A 21,068-nucleotide genomic window follows, 5' to 3' on the forward strand; every position below is an offset into this window, starting at 1 on the left:
TCTGTTGGTCAAAAGAGGAATATTTAAATATATGCACTTCGAATCAAAGTCCATTATACAGGACTTTCCAAAAAAAAATTAAAAAATGTAGTCATCACCCAGCCAGAAACCAAGTAAAAGAACTTTAAAAGGAAGCACTATTTTTTGTTGGGCCATGTGTAAATGTTCTAACTCATATTACTTTTATTTTTCAGCTATTTGGAAATTTATAATGAAAGAGTCAGAGATTTGTTACGACCCTCACTATCACAGCGCAATGAAAAATATACCCTGAAAGTCAGAGAGCATCCGAAAGAAGGTCCATATGTACAAGGTATGTGGAGAATACAATATTTTCTAGATTATGTGTGATGAAAAATATTTCTTTATATATGCTATTTGAAAATAAGTTAAAAAGAAATTTGGGGTATTATTCATCAAAGAAAAAGCAATCCAACAACACAAAATAATTTTGTATAGACATAATATAAGATGACCATAAAAAAATAACAAGCAGAGGATTTGAAGCAGAATATTCAAATATTACAACCAATACATGCAATATGTCCTGCTAAATTTCTCTTTAAGTCTACAGGTCAGATTTTAATTACCATAATATATATATTACTATACAAAATTTGTCAATTAGATATTATTTCCAAGAACTCTTAGAACTCCTGAAAATATGTGACAAGTACTCCAAAATATATCAATTTCAAGTTCTGAGAATTTTCTGTAATAGGTTGTGAATTTTTACCAATTGACATAATCACTTTGATTTGAAGCAGGGTAAATATTTTTTTTGTTTTCACTATCTGTATGCCTAAACTCTAGCATCCTGGTAAAATATTTCCTTAGATCTTCAGATCACATTTTAATTATTACAAAACAATGTTGTGGATCATTAGATGCAGTATTTCCGAGAAATCTCAAAACTCTTGAACATCATGAACATTTGTAAAGATTTCTTCTAAGTAGACCAAATTAAAGTCTGGGAATTTACATGTGACACACCTCCATTTTGTTCCAATTGACCTTGTAACTTCAAGTCTGTGACTTCAAATGTTTCTATTGTTGAGGTACAAAGTTATGTGATAATTTATTTCCTTCTTGGCAGACAAATTTAATTATTGTATCCAATTTCACAGCTAATGATATTTTTAGTATATTTTGAACAGATGTACTTGGACTTAAAATGCTTGTTAATATTTTTACAAGGTCTTCTTTTATTGGTGTGGACAGAAATATAGATTCATAGTATTAAATATATGAACCAATATTTGCTTTTCATTATGCTTATTGAAAATATACTTATACATTTTTATGGCCCATTTATGGGTATTATGTTTTCTGGTCTGTGCATCTGTTTGTTTGTTTGTCTGTCCGTCTGTCCCTCTTCAGGTTAAAGTGGTTAAAGTTATTGATCAAGGTAGTTTTTGATGAAGTTGAAGTCCAATCAACTTGAAACTTAGTATACATGTTCTCTATGATATAATCTTTCTAATTTTAATGCCAAATTAGAGTTTTGACCCCAATGCCACGGTCCACTGAACATAGAAAATGATAGTGGGAGTGTGGCATCCGTGTACTATGGACACATGTATTTGTTTGTAAATTTTATTTCTTCAAAAACCCAACCACCCAAATATGAAGTATTTTTGAGAGCTTATTTTAATGAAATCAATTGTTTTGCCATTTCAGATTTATCTTCACATTTTGTTAAAGACAATGAACAGATACAGACATTGTTGGACAAGGGAAATGAAAGCAGGTTAGTATCTTGATATTGTTACGTTGCTGATAATGTCAGATCACCTCTCAAAGCCGTTATATAAGAATTCCCGAACGAATTAGAAGGGTAATATGGGATAATATCACACTGCAGGTTATGATTGGTTTAATGTCTACTAAAGGAAAATATCACACTGTAGGTTATGATTGGTTTAATGTCTACTAAAGGAAAATATCACACTGCAGGTTATGATTGGTTTAATGCCTGCTAAAGGATAATATCACACTGCAGGTTATGATTGGTTTAATGCCTGCTAAAGGATAATATCACACTGCAGGTTATGATTGGTTTAATGCCTGCTAAAGGATAATATCACACTGCAGGTTATGATTGGTTTAATGCCTGCTAAAGGATAATATCACACTGCAGGTTATGATTGGTTTAATGCCTGCTAAAGGATAATATCACACTGCAGGTTATGTTTGGTTTAATGGCTACTAAAGGCTGCAGAAAAAGTCCTGTGTGTGATAAATTTGATATACGGTTCACTACTGACCCCTTACAGACCATAGAGGGTGAGTAAAATCCATAGATCTGGCCTTTGCCCTCACCTCCTAGGGGTTTTTCTAAACCTATACGGATCTGTAGGGAGTCAGTAGTGAACCATATAACTTATAAGGGAATGATGATAAAATTTGTTCACTGGTTTATTAATAAGCCTTCATTTTTACTTTACTTGTATGATTGATTTGCATTGAAGGTCCAGTTGTAATGATGCATACATAAAATTGAGAATGGAAATGGGGAATGTGTCAAAGAGACAACAACCCGACCAAATAAAAAACAACAGCAGAGGGTCACCGACAGGTCTTCAATGTAGCGAGAAATTCCCGCACCCGGAGGGGTCCTTCAGCTGGCCCCTAAACAAATATATACTAGTCCAGTGATAATGAACGCCATACTAATTTCCAAATTGTACACAAGAAACTAAAATTAAAATAATACAAGACTAACAAAGGCCAGAGGCTCCTGACTTGGGACAGGCGCAAAAATGCGGCGGGGTTAAACATGTTTGTATTTAAAACAAAAACATGTTAATATCGTTAAAAGTTAAATATGGTTTTAACCAGAATTGTAACTGCCATGGAAGAAATTTCATTGCTTAGTTCTGTATAAATGTACATACTGAATTCATTGTCAAAAATTTAATTTTAATCCCTGTCTTTCTACTTGAGACATTGAAGATTACAAATGTAGTCCAAAATAGTATTACATTTGATTGGATATTTTACTCATATCGGTCATCATTACGTGACTTCTATATTTTTTTTGTGGGCTATCTTACATGGAAATTGGCTCATTTACTGAAATGTGCAGTGTCAATGAAAAAATATTATAGATTGTTCTTATAATGTATTATATGCCAAAACTGTGATGTCATACTATCAGTAATTAAAAGTTCAAAAGGGTGTACTAAAATTATTATAATAATTTATAGAAATGACTACACCATTTAAATATTCATAAATTTGTTAAAACCTTTAATTAAACTTAATTGATAAAGGGTTCAACTGAAATTGTTTAAATTGAATGGAAATATTTTTGAAGTATTTAAATAGGAACAATACAATGTTGTGTGACCCATGGTGGGATGTTCAAACAAGACTTGACCGTGTAGAAATGTTTATATAGATAATACCGCCAATACAGTTCAATAATGAAAGTAGATTTGAGATGAATGTTAGTTTAATATCTGCTATGTTTTTAAATAAAATATTGAGAAGTTTAATGTTAGAAAGTATATTAATTTTGTTGTATAAAGATTTATCGCTACAAACTCTTCTAGGCCTACATATTTATTTACTTTCTGTAAACAAATCGTTGAAAGGAATATTATTAAATATAGTTTATATCACCATTTGTACAGATGTTTTATCATAGGTGATTTCATGCCAAAATAATTTTTTGCATTTTGAACGGAAACTGAAATGTATTCAGTGTTTTCTATTTAACAAAAGCCACTTTAAAATGAATTCTTAGCACATTAGTAAGAATATAAAAAATAATGTGATTTTATTGTTTATCTTATCTGAAAAATTAATGTTGAAGCAAAGTTAGCAAAAAACTGGTCAATGCATGTACTATGTACAGGTATTGACCAGGTTGGTGTTAAATATCAGAACATAATTGCAAATACTGGACAATAGAAATTTTGATAGAACATTACTACAGTCCCTACCGGGTTATTTTCTAGAAATATGGGCAAAAAGTCACAGGACTAAATGTCACTAAATTGCAAGGACCAAACACCCAATAAATTAGCTAACAAGTGTTTGAATATGTGTAAGAAAAATGTAAGAGAAAATCCTTGAAATAATGCCTTTTTATATGATAATTTTTATAAATTAATTGGTCTTGTTATGTCACTTGATAATTTTGCATTATTATTTGGTGATTAAAAGTCCTCAGGCCCTTCATATGCCTAGTTCTCTTGACTTTGATTCCTCTAATACAAAAACTGGACCAAAAAAAAAAAAGACTCAACAAACATATTAAAGGCTAAAATGTCAATGCTTGTGAGATTAATTGTTATACCCCACCTACGATAGTAGAGGGGCATTATGTTTTCTGGTCTGTGGCACAGTTCGTGCATTGGTTCGTTCATTCGTTCGTTCGTCCGTCCATTCATTCGTCTGTATGGACGTTCAGGTTAAAGTTTTTGGTCAAGGTAGTTTTTGATGAAGCTGAATTCCAATCAACTTGAAACTTAGTACACTTGTTGCTTATGATATGATCTTTCAAATTAGACATTTGACCCCAATTTCACGGTCCACTGAACATAGAAAATGAAAGTGCGAGTTTCAGGTTAAAGTTTTTGGTCAAGGTAGTTTTTGATGAAATTGAAGTCCAATCAACTTGAACCTTAGTACATATATAGTATAATCTTTCTAATTTTAATGCCAAATTAGATTATTACCCAATTTCACGGTTCATGGAACATGGAAAAGGATAGTGCGAGTGGGGCATCTGTGTACTTTGGACACATTCTTGTTTTATATCCTTTATTTGTGTAAAGTTTTGATATTAAATTTTTTCTGTCTTATTCTAATCAGCCATTATACTACGGGTATTTCCCTTTTAAATATTTATGATCATAAAAATCACATTTATTGTATAATCTGGTCAATATGACCTACATTTTACTGTTGGATAGATATTGCATCCATTGTCATTACATGGTTAGTAATGATAGTTAAAAGACATATTTATAGATTATCAGTGATCATCTCAACAAGATTGATTTTCTTGCTTGAGCCGGGACGGCGAAAGTGAAAAAGGCAATCAAGTTGAGATGTACAATGATAATCTTTTTATCGCTATTTTACCTATGACGAAGTTGTCAATTTCATGTCAATCTCATTAGCAACGCCACGTGCATGCTTAGTTTCTAGCAATAATTTTCCAACTCAAGGGAGTAGATGAAATGAAAAATGCACAAAATAGCTATAATGTTTGATATTCATGGATTTAGCTCTATCTCTATATTATTTTGCATCTAGTTGAAATTTTCTAATTACAGAACTACAGCATCCACGTATATGCATGATCACAGCAGTAGAAGTCATGCTATTGTTACAATTAATTTTATTCAGGTGAGAAATGAGTTTTATTTCTTTAAAATATCAATAACATAAACAAATGCCCTAAGATATTATATCAGCCTTATATATTTATTTCCAATTTTCTAGATGCAAAATTTGGTGTCTTCATGCAGTGCTTTATTTGTGCATATAGTACTTTAGTTGAGACAGATTTGTTTAGATCTATTATATTCCATTATAAAATAAGGAGGTGTAAAAGACAACTATCCACCTGAGGCAGAATGACATATAGATATCTATAGGTCAATATTAGGCCCTCAACAATGAGCAAAACCTTCAGAGCATAAGAAAGACTCAAAGGCCCATACATGATGATATGTATACAATTTAAATGAGAAAACAATTGATCTGGTATATGTACAACACAACAGATGAAGAACAAATATGAAATACAGTAACACACAGCAGCCACTGATTCCAGACTTGAAACGTGATTGCTAGTTATCTTATGATGATGAATAATCGTTTCAATTTTAGGAAATTCCTGTTTTGAAGAAAAGTTACAAACAACAGGTTGAATTCATTGCAGTCATGTTTTTTTTCTGTTTGTCCTTGTTTGTGATAAATAAAAGTAGGATAAATGGTTTCAAGCTGTAAATTTGTGATCTTAACTGAATTTTCCAGTAATTAAAGACAAAAGGAGTAGGTTCAGTAAGACCCCTTTTTGGCCCCAAAATATAGCAGTTTTACAAAATTGTTAAAATGTATACTTTTAATTATTCATTGGAAAGTAAAATGCTTCTGCTACATAAGTATGGGCTGTTTTTGACAATACAGTGCACATATATCAGGTACTAGCGTCATTAAGTCATGCTTAATTACTGAAATCTTCACAATTTTAGCATTTTAGTTAAATTTTAGACAGTTTCCGTCTTAAATGAAAGTGGCCACATTCGTGTTCATTCTTAATATTGAAATGAAAGTTGTATTTGAAGATAATACATAGCATATATAAAGGCTGAGGATGAACACGGATGGGGCCACTTTCATTTTTTACAAAAACCATCTGAAAAGTGACATTTTTTGGCATATGTGATAGATTTTTCATATTTAAGCTAGAATCGGAGCGTTTTTAATGAGTAAATCAGTTAAAATCTTTCACATAAACTTATGGAATCAACTGAAATAGACACTTGAGTGTTTAAAAAGTGTTTAAAATCTTTTGTCAGATGAACTTGTAATTTGAGGCCAAAATCGGCCCTTACCGGACCTACTCCTTTGAGTGGTAGATAAAAAGTCAAATTCAAGAATATATTTAGAATATATAATACCACATAAAAAGGGAAAGAGTTTTAATTTTGTTTTTAAATCATCACATGTTTTGAAAACTTTCAATTTTAAGAAAATGATAGTTCCTATAAAGGCCTATTTTTTATTATATATTTTTTTAGAGAGCTTTCAAGTGGAATTTGTTTACTTCAGGATTGCCTTGCTAAAGAATTTTTGTTGTATTAAGCAGTTGAAACCATTTTAGTCAATCCTTGATTTTTTTCTCAAGGAATAAAGAAAAACATGCTTACAGGAGTGAAGAAGCTTATTTAAAAACATAATTGAAATAGTTTGAAGTATGCCTAATAATTAATTTTATAATTATAAAACGCTTGATGTTACTAAAATATTTATTCCGTCTGATTAAATTTGTTATGTCATCTTTTGACACTTCATATTTAAGGTCAGAAGTAGGTCATTGGTAATAAAGGGTAAAATTAATCTAATATTGAATGAAAAATAAGAGATTATCAAATACTTACGAAATACAATAGTATTAATGTGTCTACAATGAAGTACTAGCTTTGAAGGGATTTTCGACTAAAATTGAAATTAATCTGATATGATTCATTAAGGAGAGAAAGATTACGGTTTAGCTTAGGGCAGTGTTGCTGGATGTATTTAACTTAATACACTACTACTTATTAAATTCTTTCGTTTTTATCGTCCCCTGTAAATTAAATTGTAGATAGTTTAAATATTTTATGGGCTATAAAAACAAGGTCTAGTTGAGATGAGCAGTGTTTAATTGACTCCGGCCGTTATATAGCCCTCCTGTTTATGTCCTGATGATAACTGTAGGTCTGATGATCGTAATGTCCATTGATAACTGTTTTGATATAAGATCTGTTCTAAAGCCCAGAGGTGAAGATCATTGATAGTTCTGATGTTCAATGTGTGAAGTCTCTAAAATGGACTATGACTTTTATAGACCATAGAATCAAAGGGAGAAATATTTGTTATATGGATCAAATGATCAGTTTTAGTCCCTTGTTAAAATAATAACCTGTTAAGGTGGTTCATAACACTACAGGGAGATAACTCTGTAAAAGTCAGCTGAAAGCTTAAATGAAGTTCTATTGTTTAGGATATTTGAAGCTTAAAGTGATCAAAATTGGTTTTAGTCAAACTGCTATATGCCCAATGAAAATTATTTTTAGTGAGGGTGTTGGGTACCACCTTAATCAAACCTAATCTAGAAATCTGTTATTGCTGTTTTTTGGTTTGTGATTTTTGTGTCATTGGGTTTTTGTCTCATTTGGGCTGTTGTAACATCTCCTTATATTCATGTAAATAAAACTAAAACTTCATTTAATAATTTCATGGATCCAAAAACTTTTCATTATTCACTTAAGACCAGGAACTTTAAATTTGAAATTTAAAAGCAAGAATGTTCAGGACCTAAGCATTTTAAGAGCTACAGCAGAGTGTTAAGTTGGTTACAATAGATAGTTACAGCAAATGCATGTGCAATACAGCAATAGCAGGTGTCATATGAATGCTGTTAGTAAACCAATAAGCCAGCTATGCAAGACCGAAAATAGAAGAAAAATCAGTTTTATGGTTGCTTTTTCATGATATTGTTGATTTTTCAATATTTTATGACTATAAATCATATGCAGTTTAAAAAAGGTTATTTTATTAAATTGAACATAGATTATTTTTTCCCTACAGGCCAAGTTAGATGATGATCTACCTCATGAAATTGTTAGCAAGATACATTTAGTTGACTTGGCTGGAAGGTAACTATTATAAACATTTCCCAACTAGAAGGTTATAGCATCAGATCTGTTCTGTTATACAAATATTTTGCCTTAGCATCAGATCTGTTAATTTCTAGCAGTCCTTTATAGATGTTAAATTAAAAAAAAATACCAACAGTGATATTGTAGAATTTACTCTTCTAGTGTGGTTGGGTGTTGGTTAAATCACAGGCTGTGTTAAACAAAAATGTTAATACATGTACTAGAATTTCCTGTTTCTAGGACAATTACATGTAATTTAAGAGTTAGAGCAGAGACAGGTTGGCATCAATCTAGCATGAATATGCAAAGTTGTGGTAATACTAGGTTCTAGCATCATTAATTGCTGTCTGTTTATTCCTAATATAATGCTGACTACATAAAAAAGAAACAGATGCTTGATACTTTATATGTTGAAAGGCAAATTAAAACTACCTATGGATAGTAAATATATTTAAATTTATGGACACTAAAAGGAAAGGAGTACAGTGCATTGTAGTATATTATTGTATTTGTAAGCTTCAGATTTCGATTCTTACATTACACACATTAGATTGCTATGCAATTTTAATGTAGTATTTGATTTACTTTTATGGATAATCTATTGATATGAATATTTATGCTAAATTTAATTGATTACAGTGAATTTGATTAAACTACAATATTTGTTAAATTTGAAAGATGATAATGCATAAGTTTTTTACTTGCTAATTTTTCTGAAGAAAAACGGCTCTTCATGTTTGCGGTTTTTCTTTGACCAATTCCCTTCTGAACTAATGACAAAACACAAACATAAAAGAGTCTTTTATGTTTGTCAGTTACTATGCATAATGGCAAAAATTCCAATTTGCTAAAATGTTTCACCAAGTTTAATTCATCTCTTAGAATTGTTCAACTGGTAGAATATTTTAGCTTATTACTAGTGAAAGATTTTTAGTATGAATCAAGTGTATTTTGATAACAAACACAGGGAACTAGAGGACAACCTTAAATAAAACAGAAGTTACTCACTTTAGGTGCTTGTTTGTTATTACTAATAATAACTTTAAAGTAATGTATCATATTGAAATTGCACAAAATTGTTTAAATAAAATTTTGGCCTAACTCTGTCTACTACAGGTTTCTGGAATTAGACTCCCCTTTCAAAAATCCTAGAACTGCCTCTGAAAAGTATCATTGAATTTAATAAATAAAAAAAAAAATTATGTTGTGATTGTTTGGCCTGGAAAACTTGCGCAATGTTTCCAGGTAGACCTCCTCCATATAATTAAAAAATAAACAACAAAGCAACAAAACAAAAAAAAAAAACAAAAAAAATGTATTCAAACAGAAATCTGAAAATAAGGAACAACATAATGTGAATCTATATCTAAAAAGGATTGGTATAAAGGCTATCATTTATTACATTTTAGGTGTTCTTGAGTGTATTGCCTTTGTGAAGCTGTGAGGGATGCATATTTTAAAAGGCAATACATCAAGTTCAAATAGTTGATGAAAGATCAGTCTTTTTAATGCAATCTCATAAACCAAGCATTCTTTTTAACAAATTCATTTCTACCTGAGCAATTTAAATTTCACAGATGATTAGACCAATCACATTATCCCATGTGTTATATGCATTTACAATGAGGATTGTACATAAGACAAGTATTATCATGGAATACTATGTGGGGATTAGTGGGATGTAGGGATGACTTTAGGTCAAAGCCATAAAAAGCAAAATTTGTTTTCAAATAAAGTTCAAATAAAAATTTGTGAAAGGATATTGAAGAAGACCAAATTTATTGTGAATTAATGACATATGATATGATAAGCATATGTAAGGATCATTTTTCAATCAAATTATTTATCAGTTTAATATTCTTTGATTTTTCAAAAAGTTTAAGAATTGCTTAAAGGACACTTTGGTCAAACAGTGCAGTATATTGTAAATAACTTTCTAGCTGACCTGGCCTTGCGGTCATAAAAATTTGAGCATGATTATCGTACTCAGTCTCAGAAATCAACCAATCAAAATATTGGGTTTAAAGTCTTGTGACCTAGAATCCAGTCTAAATGGTTGGAGTTCCTTTAAGTGAAAAGTAATATGGTTACATTGTTATAACTGGAATGAAATAGCAATGAAAAGTAAAGCATTTAAAGGGGGTGGGGGGGGGGGGATAAGGGTTCAATTGTTTAAAAATAATTAAGTACATAAAAATACATGTGATTATGGTTGTCCTTAGTGAGGTACCTCATTAGAGGCTTTCCTCAGTAATAAATTATTTTTTTTTGTCTTTAAGATAAGTTTAATGATGAATAAATAGATAGATCTATGATAAGCTTTATTATATTTCTTTACAACTTTCTAGACCTTAGAACTAAAAAAAAAATTGTATATATTCCCATTGTTGAAGTTCATATGTCTATTCAAAAGTTTTGCTATTTTTATGCCCAACCTATGAAATAAGCAGGCATTATGTTTTCCAGACTCATTGTGCATGTGTCTGTCTGGTTGTCTGTCTGTCTGTCTGGTCATTTGTCCTACATCAGGTCAAATTTTTGGATTTAGTTAGTTTACTAGAAAGTTGTTGTTTAATTAACTTGAAAGTTAGTTCACATGTTCATTATGGTGTGAACTTAATTAATATTTGCTAAATTAGTGTTCTAAACCAGATTTCAATTTTCTCTGAGCAATGCGATTGTGGAATAGTACCAAATGGACAGATAGTCTTGTTTGTTGTTGGGTTGCTTTCTTTTTGCTGTTTGTATTATTCCTTTGGCATGATTTCTTTCATTTCCTGGTATCTCACAAGAAAAATATCATGTACAATGACCTATACCTTCTTTCTATGTTTGGATAGTCATACAAATATAAAAACCCTCTTACATATTTTGGTAGACTAAATACCATCTTAGACGATCAGATTATTTGATAGTTGAATTCGTTTATATTTTAACTTGCTTTTGATAAGTACCCAAATCAAATTAAGGTGTTTTGATAACATTTCAAATACTTCTATAGCCTGTATTTTGTATTATATCACATATTACAACATTGTAATGAATGTCTATTTAATAGCCCTCATAATCAAAAATAGTATTTAACAGTTCAATTCATTCTTTAGATAATACAAAAATAAATATATGTGATTTATATGAAATTAAATGAGAAGATGAAATGCAATACTATTTTCATTACTTTTAACTGGATAGGCAGATTATTAAAAACATAAAATATAAGTTTATTTTTAATGGTGCCATCATAATTTCTGTAAAAAAAAAAATTATGTTTAAACTAAAGAGACCAACTGACACAGAAATTCACACCTATAGGTCACTGTATGGCATTTAATAATGAGCAAAATCCATACCACATAGTCAGCTATAAAAGGCACCAAAAAGACAAATGTAGAAAAATTTAAACAAGGAAATTTACAGCCTAATTTTATGTACAAAATAATGAACGACAAACAGATATGTAACACAGCAACAAACCACAACCACTGAATTTCAGGCTCCTGACATGCGACAGGCGCATTCAGAATGTGGCGGGATTAAACATGTAATTATGAGAATGCAAAAATTGAACCATTAATGAGTCTAGAAGAAAAATATGAGTCACAGTGTAATGACTTAACAAAATCAAAACTTCTTCAACTAATCATTGTTAATCTTCAAAAATGCTTAAACAACATGTGCAATGTCTGGATTTATAAAGATTTATAACATTTCACCATAAACCATGCTGGACCGAGCTTTATTCATTTTAATTGTTCCATAATACAGTATCTTATAGACTGCAGTGCATGATACTCTTGACTGTAAAAATTTTAATTTTGATATAAATCTTGAAAATTTATAGGCTACATTAGTAAATAGTTCTTGAACTACAAACCCTGTTGGTATACAATACTGCTGTTCAATATTTTATAAAACAAATGTAATAGTTTACAATGCTTTTTAAAATGTGCTAAGTAGTAGTGAAGTTGCATGTCATTTTAACAGTATAATCATGTTACGTCTCTTAATGTCTTCTTGTACATTGTATTTTATGTTTATAGTAGCTATAAAAGGCTAGTTCATTGTGAAATTCAGAAATTAAGTCTGAAAGATCTCTCTGCCCTGATGTTACCAAGCGGAAGTTCAGTTCACCTTACGATCAGTACATGAAATATAGTTTAATTGCCCTGTAAAATCTAAAGTAGTCATGTCCTTCACATTTCAAATTTTAAGTTCAGTGCAGAAAGTTACAGAGCTATAAAGGTTAAAAGAATGACAATTCTATTGGCTCTTTATATGTACACTAAATTTGAATTAGCATAAACTATCACAAGAGAGCAACAGTTTAAGGCAAGATTTCGGACCTTAGGCAGGATAAAGAAATTCTTGAAATAGTAAACCTCTTCATAGCCTGTTTAGTAGTAGAACAAATGATGGGATTAAAAACAATATGCATTTCAAGATATGTTTACATCACAAATTAAGAAACAAACTGTAAAGAATCAGCAACAATCTCTGCAAAATTATGGACTCTGAACAGATGCATAAGCATGTTGCATGGTATTAGTAGTTTTTGAAATCTTTGCCTCCTCTTATTTGCTCGCTCAGTAGTAATACAAAGAGGAATGTTTATAAAACATTATGCATTTAAAGTTATGTTTTCATCACACATTAAGAATGTTAACAAAAATGGTTAAATATTGAACCGCTTATAAAATGCACTTTTAAATATGTATTACAAACTCGTGTTTAGCTTAATGTTTTAACAACATCTGTTTGTATAACAATGTCATTGTCATAGTATTGTATCTTGTTACGATTATTCAAAAATTGATTGTATCAAAAAGAATTTTTGTATAAGGGGTTGTTGTTCAAAAGAAAACGATGCATGTATTAGAAATCGTTTGATCGGATGAGGTTGTTGATTTCAGATTGCATAACTTTGTGATGAATGTAGATTTATATAAGTAAATATTTGTTCCTCTGCTGACTTTTAGCTCGGCAACATGGAATTTAAATATTGCTCGATATTACCTTCAATTGAAATAACAAATAAATACTTCAAACGATGTTTGTATCTAACTTACATAAATTGTTTATTCATTTAATTTATTGATGAAAAAGTGTTAATTTCTCTTTACTTACAAATAAAGAGGAATACACAAATGGTCACTTTAATCTTTATTTGAGTGTAAATCTTTTCTTTCTTTTATGTAGTTTAATTTAACTTTTAACTTCTTTATATATATAAGATAGTTTTCATTTTATTTATTTTTGTTTATTTAAAAGGTATTTGATATTGCTTTTGGAATGTTGTTATTTCTATTAAATGGCTTCATATTTAGTATATTCTTGAGTATATTGGTACAATGTTCAACATTCATTTCTTCCCCAAGTTTCTTTACCTCAATGCAGCAGTTTTTGTTGTTGTTATCTGAAGTTGATGAGAAAAGAAAGAGTTGATATATAAATAATTGTTTCATCTTAAAATTAAAAAAAAAAAGTTTCAAGTTAAGAAATTCTGGTATGAAGTAGTAAACCCAATGGCACGGTAAGTCCTGTTGCTTACACTCCCTGTTCGAAATCTTCAGGTTTAGGGTGGGTTTTTTGGTGGATGCAAAGTTGACAAAAAGACTTTGTAGTGTTCATTATTTTGTCATGCTTATATTCTGTTCGGAATTATTTTTTAACAACACATACCTCTTTGTTCTATATTATTGACTCATCATGCTAGGAAAAACATTTATGAAAGAGAACACAGTTATAGCAGTTTGATTTCTTACATATTTAATGGAGAAATACTGCAAATGTTCATTCAAACTTCAACTTAGATAAATTAACAGGATTCAGTGTTCTCCCCAGGCCAATATGACGCTGTGGGACAGCACCTTCAAAATATTTTTGTAATTCCCGCAGCGACTTAATTTTCCACTGTACTTTAATACCTGGTCTTTTAATTTATAAATACTCTGCAATATTAAAAACATGTCTCTAAGCTTTATAATTCATATTGCATGTCATGATTTATGCCTGATTGCTTTCATGTCACAATAGTTCACCCTAAAAAAAAAAGAGTTACACGCCCATGAATTTTGCGCCTTCAAAAATTTCTGGAAAGAAAACTGGGATTATATTTATAGGCTGGAATGTTCTTACTATATAACATTTGCAACTAATTTGGTTATTCTGTTCTATTTTCAGCGAGAGAGCAGATCCAAACTGGAGTTTGAACTATAAAGGCAGACTCAAAGAAGGGTCAAATATTAACAAATCTCTGGTCACGTTAGGAAATGTTATCAAAACCCTAGGTATGATAAAACAACATGTTAACATGTATTGCATGTCCTTGGAAAATGTTATTAAAATATTATCAAATCCTTATGATCGTGCACTAAATTTACAGAAATGTATTGTAAATTATTTGATTTTGTGTTTTAAACAGAGTATGTTAAAAGAAATCTTACATAATATATACAGACAAATTCAAGTCACTTGAGGTTCAAAATGTCTCATTTGATATAAAATTGAGAATGGAAAAGGGGAATGTGCCAAAGAGACAACAACCCGACCATAGAAAAAAACAACAGCAGAAGGTCACCAACAGGTCTTCAATGTAGCGAGAAATTCCCGCACCCGGAGGCGTCCTTCAACTGGCCCCTAAACAAATATATACTAGTTCAGTGATAATGAACGCCTAGTATTAACGTAGACAAGTCAGAAAGTTTGGCAGAAATGGTGTCCTATTCACCATAGTTTCCATAATTTATACCTCAAAAATAGACCAGTCACTGAACACATATTGAAAAAAAGGTCTACACTATGCATATATCCAACTATACTTGAATTTACTTTTGAACAGACTTGAGGAAAAATGAAATCTATGGAGGAACAAGCATATGTCTAAATAACACTTGTTAAAGCTTAAGTCCTACAATCATAAGAAATAACTATTTACTTTGCAGCTGAGAAATCAATACTATCATGGAGTACTGACAGTCTTGGGTCCACTCAGAGTTTTGCCAGTAGTGGTGGTGGTGAAGGGAGAGCCAGTCCTTTTTGTAGTCCTAAACGTATGCGTCTACCATACATACCATACAGAGACTCAGTGTTGACATGGTTACTGAAAGACAGTCTTGGTGGAAACTCCAAAACAATTATGATTGCCAGTAAGTTATCTACAAGATTTTTTTAAAGTTTAGTGTGTGCCCCACCTACAATAGAATTGAGAATTGTGATTTCTAGTCTTTGTTCATCTGTTCTATTCTGTGTTAGTTTAAAGTATTTGGTCAATAATGATGATTGTTGGTTGCCTAACATCCACTGATGATTCAGTGGGAATTTTGTTAAATGTTTATCATGAAGTTCTGATCACATCTATTGAAACTTATTAGTAAATTTTAATAATATGCCAAATTAGGGTTATGACCTAGATTTCATGGTTCACTGAACTTGTAGAAATACATTCATCCCATTTCTAGCCTCAATATAAAATTAGGTATACAAATGAGAAAGTATCCAAATTACATGATAACAAAAGTTACCTATCAACATGATCCCTTACTCTGGTCTTGTATATGAACCTATGATTGGGTTAAATTTTGAGATCCCATCACTGTCTCTCATTTATAAACCTGTATTAAGAATCTTTGAATGTTCACCTTACTTGATGGTAGTACATGTACTGTATAAGATTTTGTGTTAAACAGTAAATTCTGATACTTTAAATATGTATGATACATGGGCTATAAAATAAAAGTTGAACCTAAAAATGTTTTAAGTCAAAAGTTGAAAGAAAACATTAATTGAGTTCATTCAATCAATTTTACATTACAACTTTATTTATATTCCAATTTTCTTTGTAATATTTTCTTCGTAAATTGTTTGACATTTTAGTAAAAGTGTATGATTGTTATAAATATCCAATTAAAAATAGATTATGAGTTTATAAGGAAGGGGCAGGTCTTGTTCAACATTTATATATTATGTCCCAGAATAAGATATAATTGAACATTTCGTTTTATTTATCTTTTCAGTGTGGTCTTATATACCGCATGCAGGGAACTTTTAAAATTTAATGAATACAACAATTGTACATAATATTCTTTGTTCGTCATACATTACTATTTAGCACCTTTTAAATGACTTTTGTCTCATATTTTATTGATTTGAAGTGTTTTATGTCTGTCTGGCTGTTGTTTAATTATCGTCTTTTTTCCAGCTATCTCCCCAGCCAGTATTTGTTACAATGAAACCATCAGTACCCTCAGATATGCACAGAGAGCCAAAAATATTGTGAATAAACCAAAGATTAATGAGGTATATTCCTGAAAAGGCAAAAATGTATCAAAGATTTTGATTGGGGAATAGATTGTGTATTTCTCTTGGATTTTTCTTACATTAGTTGAATTTTGTTTCATATTCAACAGATATCTCGTATTTGCACAATGATATCTCCTTTATTACCATTCTGGCAATGATGTTTGCCAAAATCTTCCTTTCACAGAGACCCATAACTATTGTACACTTTATTAAATGTTGCTTTTATTTTCTAACATAGTAGTCTTGTATGCAAAGTGACAGACAAATGAAATTAATTTTCCCATGTTTTCCAGTAACTTATTCATCTCTACTGATATATAATAAAAATGAAACAGATATATTATGTTTAGAAAAAATATCAGTCATGAGATGAAACTCCCTCTCCATAGTGTCTCAGGAAATTTAACCCTTTTAACAGGTATCTTTCCACAATTGACTGTCCTAAACATGATAGATCATCTTCTCTATATGTTACAGATATAATCATAAGGTTAAATTTTCTCAGAAATTCATGATATATCTGTTAACTTTTTTTCTGATTCAGTTTTCCACTCCCTTTATACAGATAAAAAAATTAATGCAAATGTCTAAATTTTGCTACAGAAATATCACCTGAAAGAATCATTACTATTCTTTTGTATAGGAAAGAAATTATAATGATTTGAAAATATTTTTATATTAAGTTTATTTAGATGATTGATTTACATGAGAAAAACCATCAATATACCTGGGAGTCAACCCCCCTTAAAGCTAAATAAGCACATCCTCAGTAATCAAAATGGTTGCCACTTGAATTGGATCTTATAAAAATTGTTAAAAGTGTAGACCAAATAGGCACTGGATTTTATGTAATGAATAGTTATCTGGTAATTGTTGTTGTGACATGCATTCATTAAAGAATAAATGCAGATTTACAGTTAGTATGCAATTTTAGAAACTGACGACACCCTTGTGTTCCTATCATAATCATCTTTTATTACTTATTATATACGCCACAGACATTTAAATTGCTAATATAATCTTTTATTCTTTTGAAAGAAAAAGTTGTTTATCGAATCTCATTTGTAAACAACAAAACATGTCTTTATGAAGTTGGTGAATGAAATTCAAATAGTGTATGATATAGATTTGTCCTATTGAATGAAAATCAAATAATACAAGATAAATCTTTGTTCGGACAATTCAGGTCGTCAAATTACTATCCCATGTTCATGATATCTCCCCTCAATGCACTTTAATTTTTGACGAGATGTCATTTTGACAGTACAGAAGGTGTGGTGTATTAATAGACCATTCTCACTTATAATGAAATGCTTATTGCATAGATACCTTTTAATATCGTCAGAATAGAGATATGATCTAAATTAAGACATTTTACGCATTTTAATCCTTGCTTAAACAGTTTCTCTTATAGGGAAGTCCAATATGAAATATTTTGATGGCTTTTCTTTTCACACCTTTAATATAATAGAGTGGAATTTATATAAGTGATAATGATATTACTAAGATCAACATGCCAAGTTTGATTGAAGTAATATGAGGTTCTAACTTATATGTGGAGTGCAAACATTCCTGTGTGTTTTAATTCTTAAAAAATATATTTAAGTTGGCCTTCAAATCCTTGAATAAGTTCTCCTTAGACATGTATGTGCTCACCTTCCCACTAAATATAATATTTGATCTGATGGAGAGTTCTCGTTCAGTTATCAAGTTAAAAGGAAATTCTGGTTTTTCTCAGGGTTAATTAAACTTTATGCAGTTATCTGTATTAAATTTATACCACATGCAAGGGGTCAGTTTATGATGATACACTTTTTTTTTTATACCTTTCATTTTTTTCCCTAGATTTTCTCTGCATTTTACCATCATAAAAATGTATTTTATTATAATAATCCTTTTATTTAGTTTACATTATGTTAGTATGTAGTTTGTATAAACTTATTGCATTATTGCATTAACCTTGACCATCAATGTGTCTGACCAGCATCTTTAACTTTTTATTATATATTAAGCAGCTTCAGTTTTATAGAATGATTAGATATTTGGTTTGGAATTTTATAATGAGGATTAATTTTTCATCAATGTCTATAAACTCATCTAATACACTATTTTTATGTAGGCTTTTCTTTACATGTTAACAGGAAACATACAAGATAATTTTTTATATTTCATGTGTATTTATGTATTTAAAAAGGCTGTCAATGTCCATGCAGAATTATCTTTTAAAATAGCATTGAAATAAACTTGATGGCTTGCTGTTCTGGGTTCAGCCAAGGCTCTGTGTTGAAGGCCGTACTTTGATCTATAATGGTTTTTCTATTTCAAATTGATGGAGATTTGTCTTATTGGCACTCATACCACATCTTCTAATATCTTTTTATTGACCATCACTATAAATTTCTGTTTGAGGCACCTGCATGCATACATTGACAGTGTCACATGATAATTGCTCGCTACATTAATATATATTTATTCACATTACAGGATGCCAGTGTGACATTGATAAGAGAACTGAGATCAGAGATTGACAGACTTAAAAATATGCTCTCAACCTCACAAATGGTAAGTTGTCTTCCCTTAGGTCTGTTGATATTTTTCTACTCCATAATTCACAGTTTCACATCTAAGGCACCTTAATAAATCTGGTTGTCCATATATAAGTGTATACTTATTTGACAAGGTATTTGATTTTCTTTGGATACCTTTGAAAATTTAAGGCTTAATTCCTTTTCAAAGTTCTAAAACTGTGATATAAAAAGACAGATAAACTTGGAAATTATTAATATAAGATTAGCTGGAATGAAATTGATGATATAGAGCTTAATGAAATGTTTTGCTTGCAAAAATGTATAAGGTGTCACAATATTTAGGATAGGTAGAATGTCTTGTCTGCTTTATTGTCTAAGCTAGTAGATCATTGTTTAATATGCTATAGTATCTTGATTGTCTGTCTATATATATATTGCAAGGTAAATAAAGGTATATGAAATAAAAGTTGCAAATATTTTTTTAATTTACTTAACAAAAAAAATATGAGATACTTCATTTGCAGGGCCAGCTTCGTTTGCACAAATTCCAATTTTTTTTTTTTACAAATGTTTGCATAATGACTAACTATATTATATATGACTCGGATGTGACAATAATGAATGCTGTGAATGATTTAACATAGATATTGACCACATACAACCATTCTTTACTTGATAATTAGTAATTCAGGGATTTCAGGCTATAGAAAAAATTCAGGGATGTTAGCTTTCCAAAAGATGTAATAGTCAAAATGTTTGCAAAGATACTAAATTGTAGATCAGTAGACCTAACACAGGCTAGATTAATCATAGAGCTTATGCATGTCTTGGCTAGATGTAGATTTTTGTATTACAGGGGTTTTATCCTACCAGTGATGTGATGTATGTTGTTCCATTTCAAAAATTGCACAGAGAGGTAACAAATTCACTTAATTTTTTTTAGGATGCACTTGTAAAAGCTTATATTTCATTTTAATGTGATTTTTTTTAATCATAGTGTATTGTTTCCTGTGTATAAATGTAGTCCATCAAGGGCCCATAATTTGAATAATAAATATTCTTATTTTTTATGCCCCACCTACGATAGTAGAGGGGCATTATGTTTTCTGGTCTGTGCGTCCGTTCGTCCGTCCGTTTGTCCGTCCGTCTGTCCCGCTTCAGGTTAAAGTTTTTGGTCAAGGTAGTTTTTGATGAAGTTGAAGTCCAATCAACTTCAAACTTAGTACACATGTTCCCTATGATATGATCTTTCTAATTTTAATGCCAAATTAACGTTTTTATCCCAATGTCACGGTCCACTGAACATAGAAAATGAAAGTGCGAGTGGGGCATTCGTGTACTGAGGACACATTCTTGTTTATATATATATATATATATATATAATATTATTTAGTACATCATCAATGTGAATGTTTTCAAGACATTTGCTACAAAGAATTATATGTAAACTATTCATTATCACTGGACTAGTATATATTTGGTCCGAGAACACAATTAATTCGTAGTGCATTTCTTTTAGAACATAAATGAAAATAAAAAAAATCCCACCTGCGCTTTCTCAAAGAAACTTTTACAGTGTGTTGTACTACTTTTGGGACAAATTATATCAAATTTATAGAAAACTTCATCGCCTCTAACTCAAAATATGGCCAATTTTATGTTTAGGGCGTCTTGAAATCTTTTGACAGCTTCCGAAGTGCTCATTTTCAACCTTTTTCAGCTGGACCAAATCACTACTTTCCTTTAAAATTCTGGACCCAAATTTTTTTACAGTGTAATTTCAACCCCCTTCTTGCAATTTGAGGCAGTGAACATGGAGAAATAAATTTGGAAGGGGTATAAAAATTAATGGCAA

General features: G+C 30.5%; 1 protein-coding gene across 1 annotated transcript in view; it reads left to right on the forward strand.

Annotated features, from left to right (window-relative positions):
* The window catches only part of LOC139516553 (uncharacterized), an 83,110-nt gene that overhangs the window by 18,000 nt on the left and 44,042 nt on the right, over positions 1-21,068 (forward strand). The window contains exons 7-15 of the mRNA XM_071306727.1: positions 195-313; positions 1,681-1,750; positions 5,292-5,364; positions 8,317-8,384; positions 14,568-14,674; positions 15,329-15,532; positions 16,585-16,682; positions 19,170-19,247; positions 20,070-20,129. Coding sequence (XP_071162828.1) covers positions 195-313; positions 1,681-1,750; positions 5,292-5,364; positions 8,317-8,384; positions 14,568-14,674; positions 15,329-15,532; positions 16,585-16,682; positions 19,170-19,247; positions 20,070-20,129 — 877 coding nt within the window. The remainder of the gene's footprint in view (positions 1-194; positions 314-1,680; positions 1,751-5,291; positions 5,365-8,316; positions 8,385-14,567; positions 14,675-15,328; positions 15,533-16,584; positions 16,683-19,169; positions 19,248-20,069; positions 20,130-21,068) is intronic.

The sequence above is a fragment of the Mytilus edulis genome, chromosome 3, assembly GCF_963676685.1.
Source record: "Mytilus edulis chromosome 3, xbMytEdul2.2, whole genome shotgun sequence".
Lineage (NCBI taxonomy): Eukaryota > Metazoa > Mollusca > Bivalvia > Mytilida > Mytilidae > Mytilus > Mytilus edulis.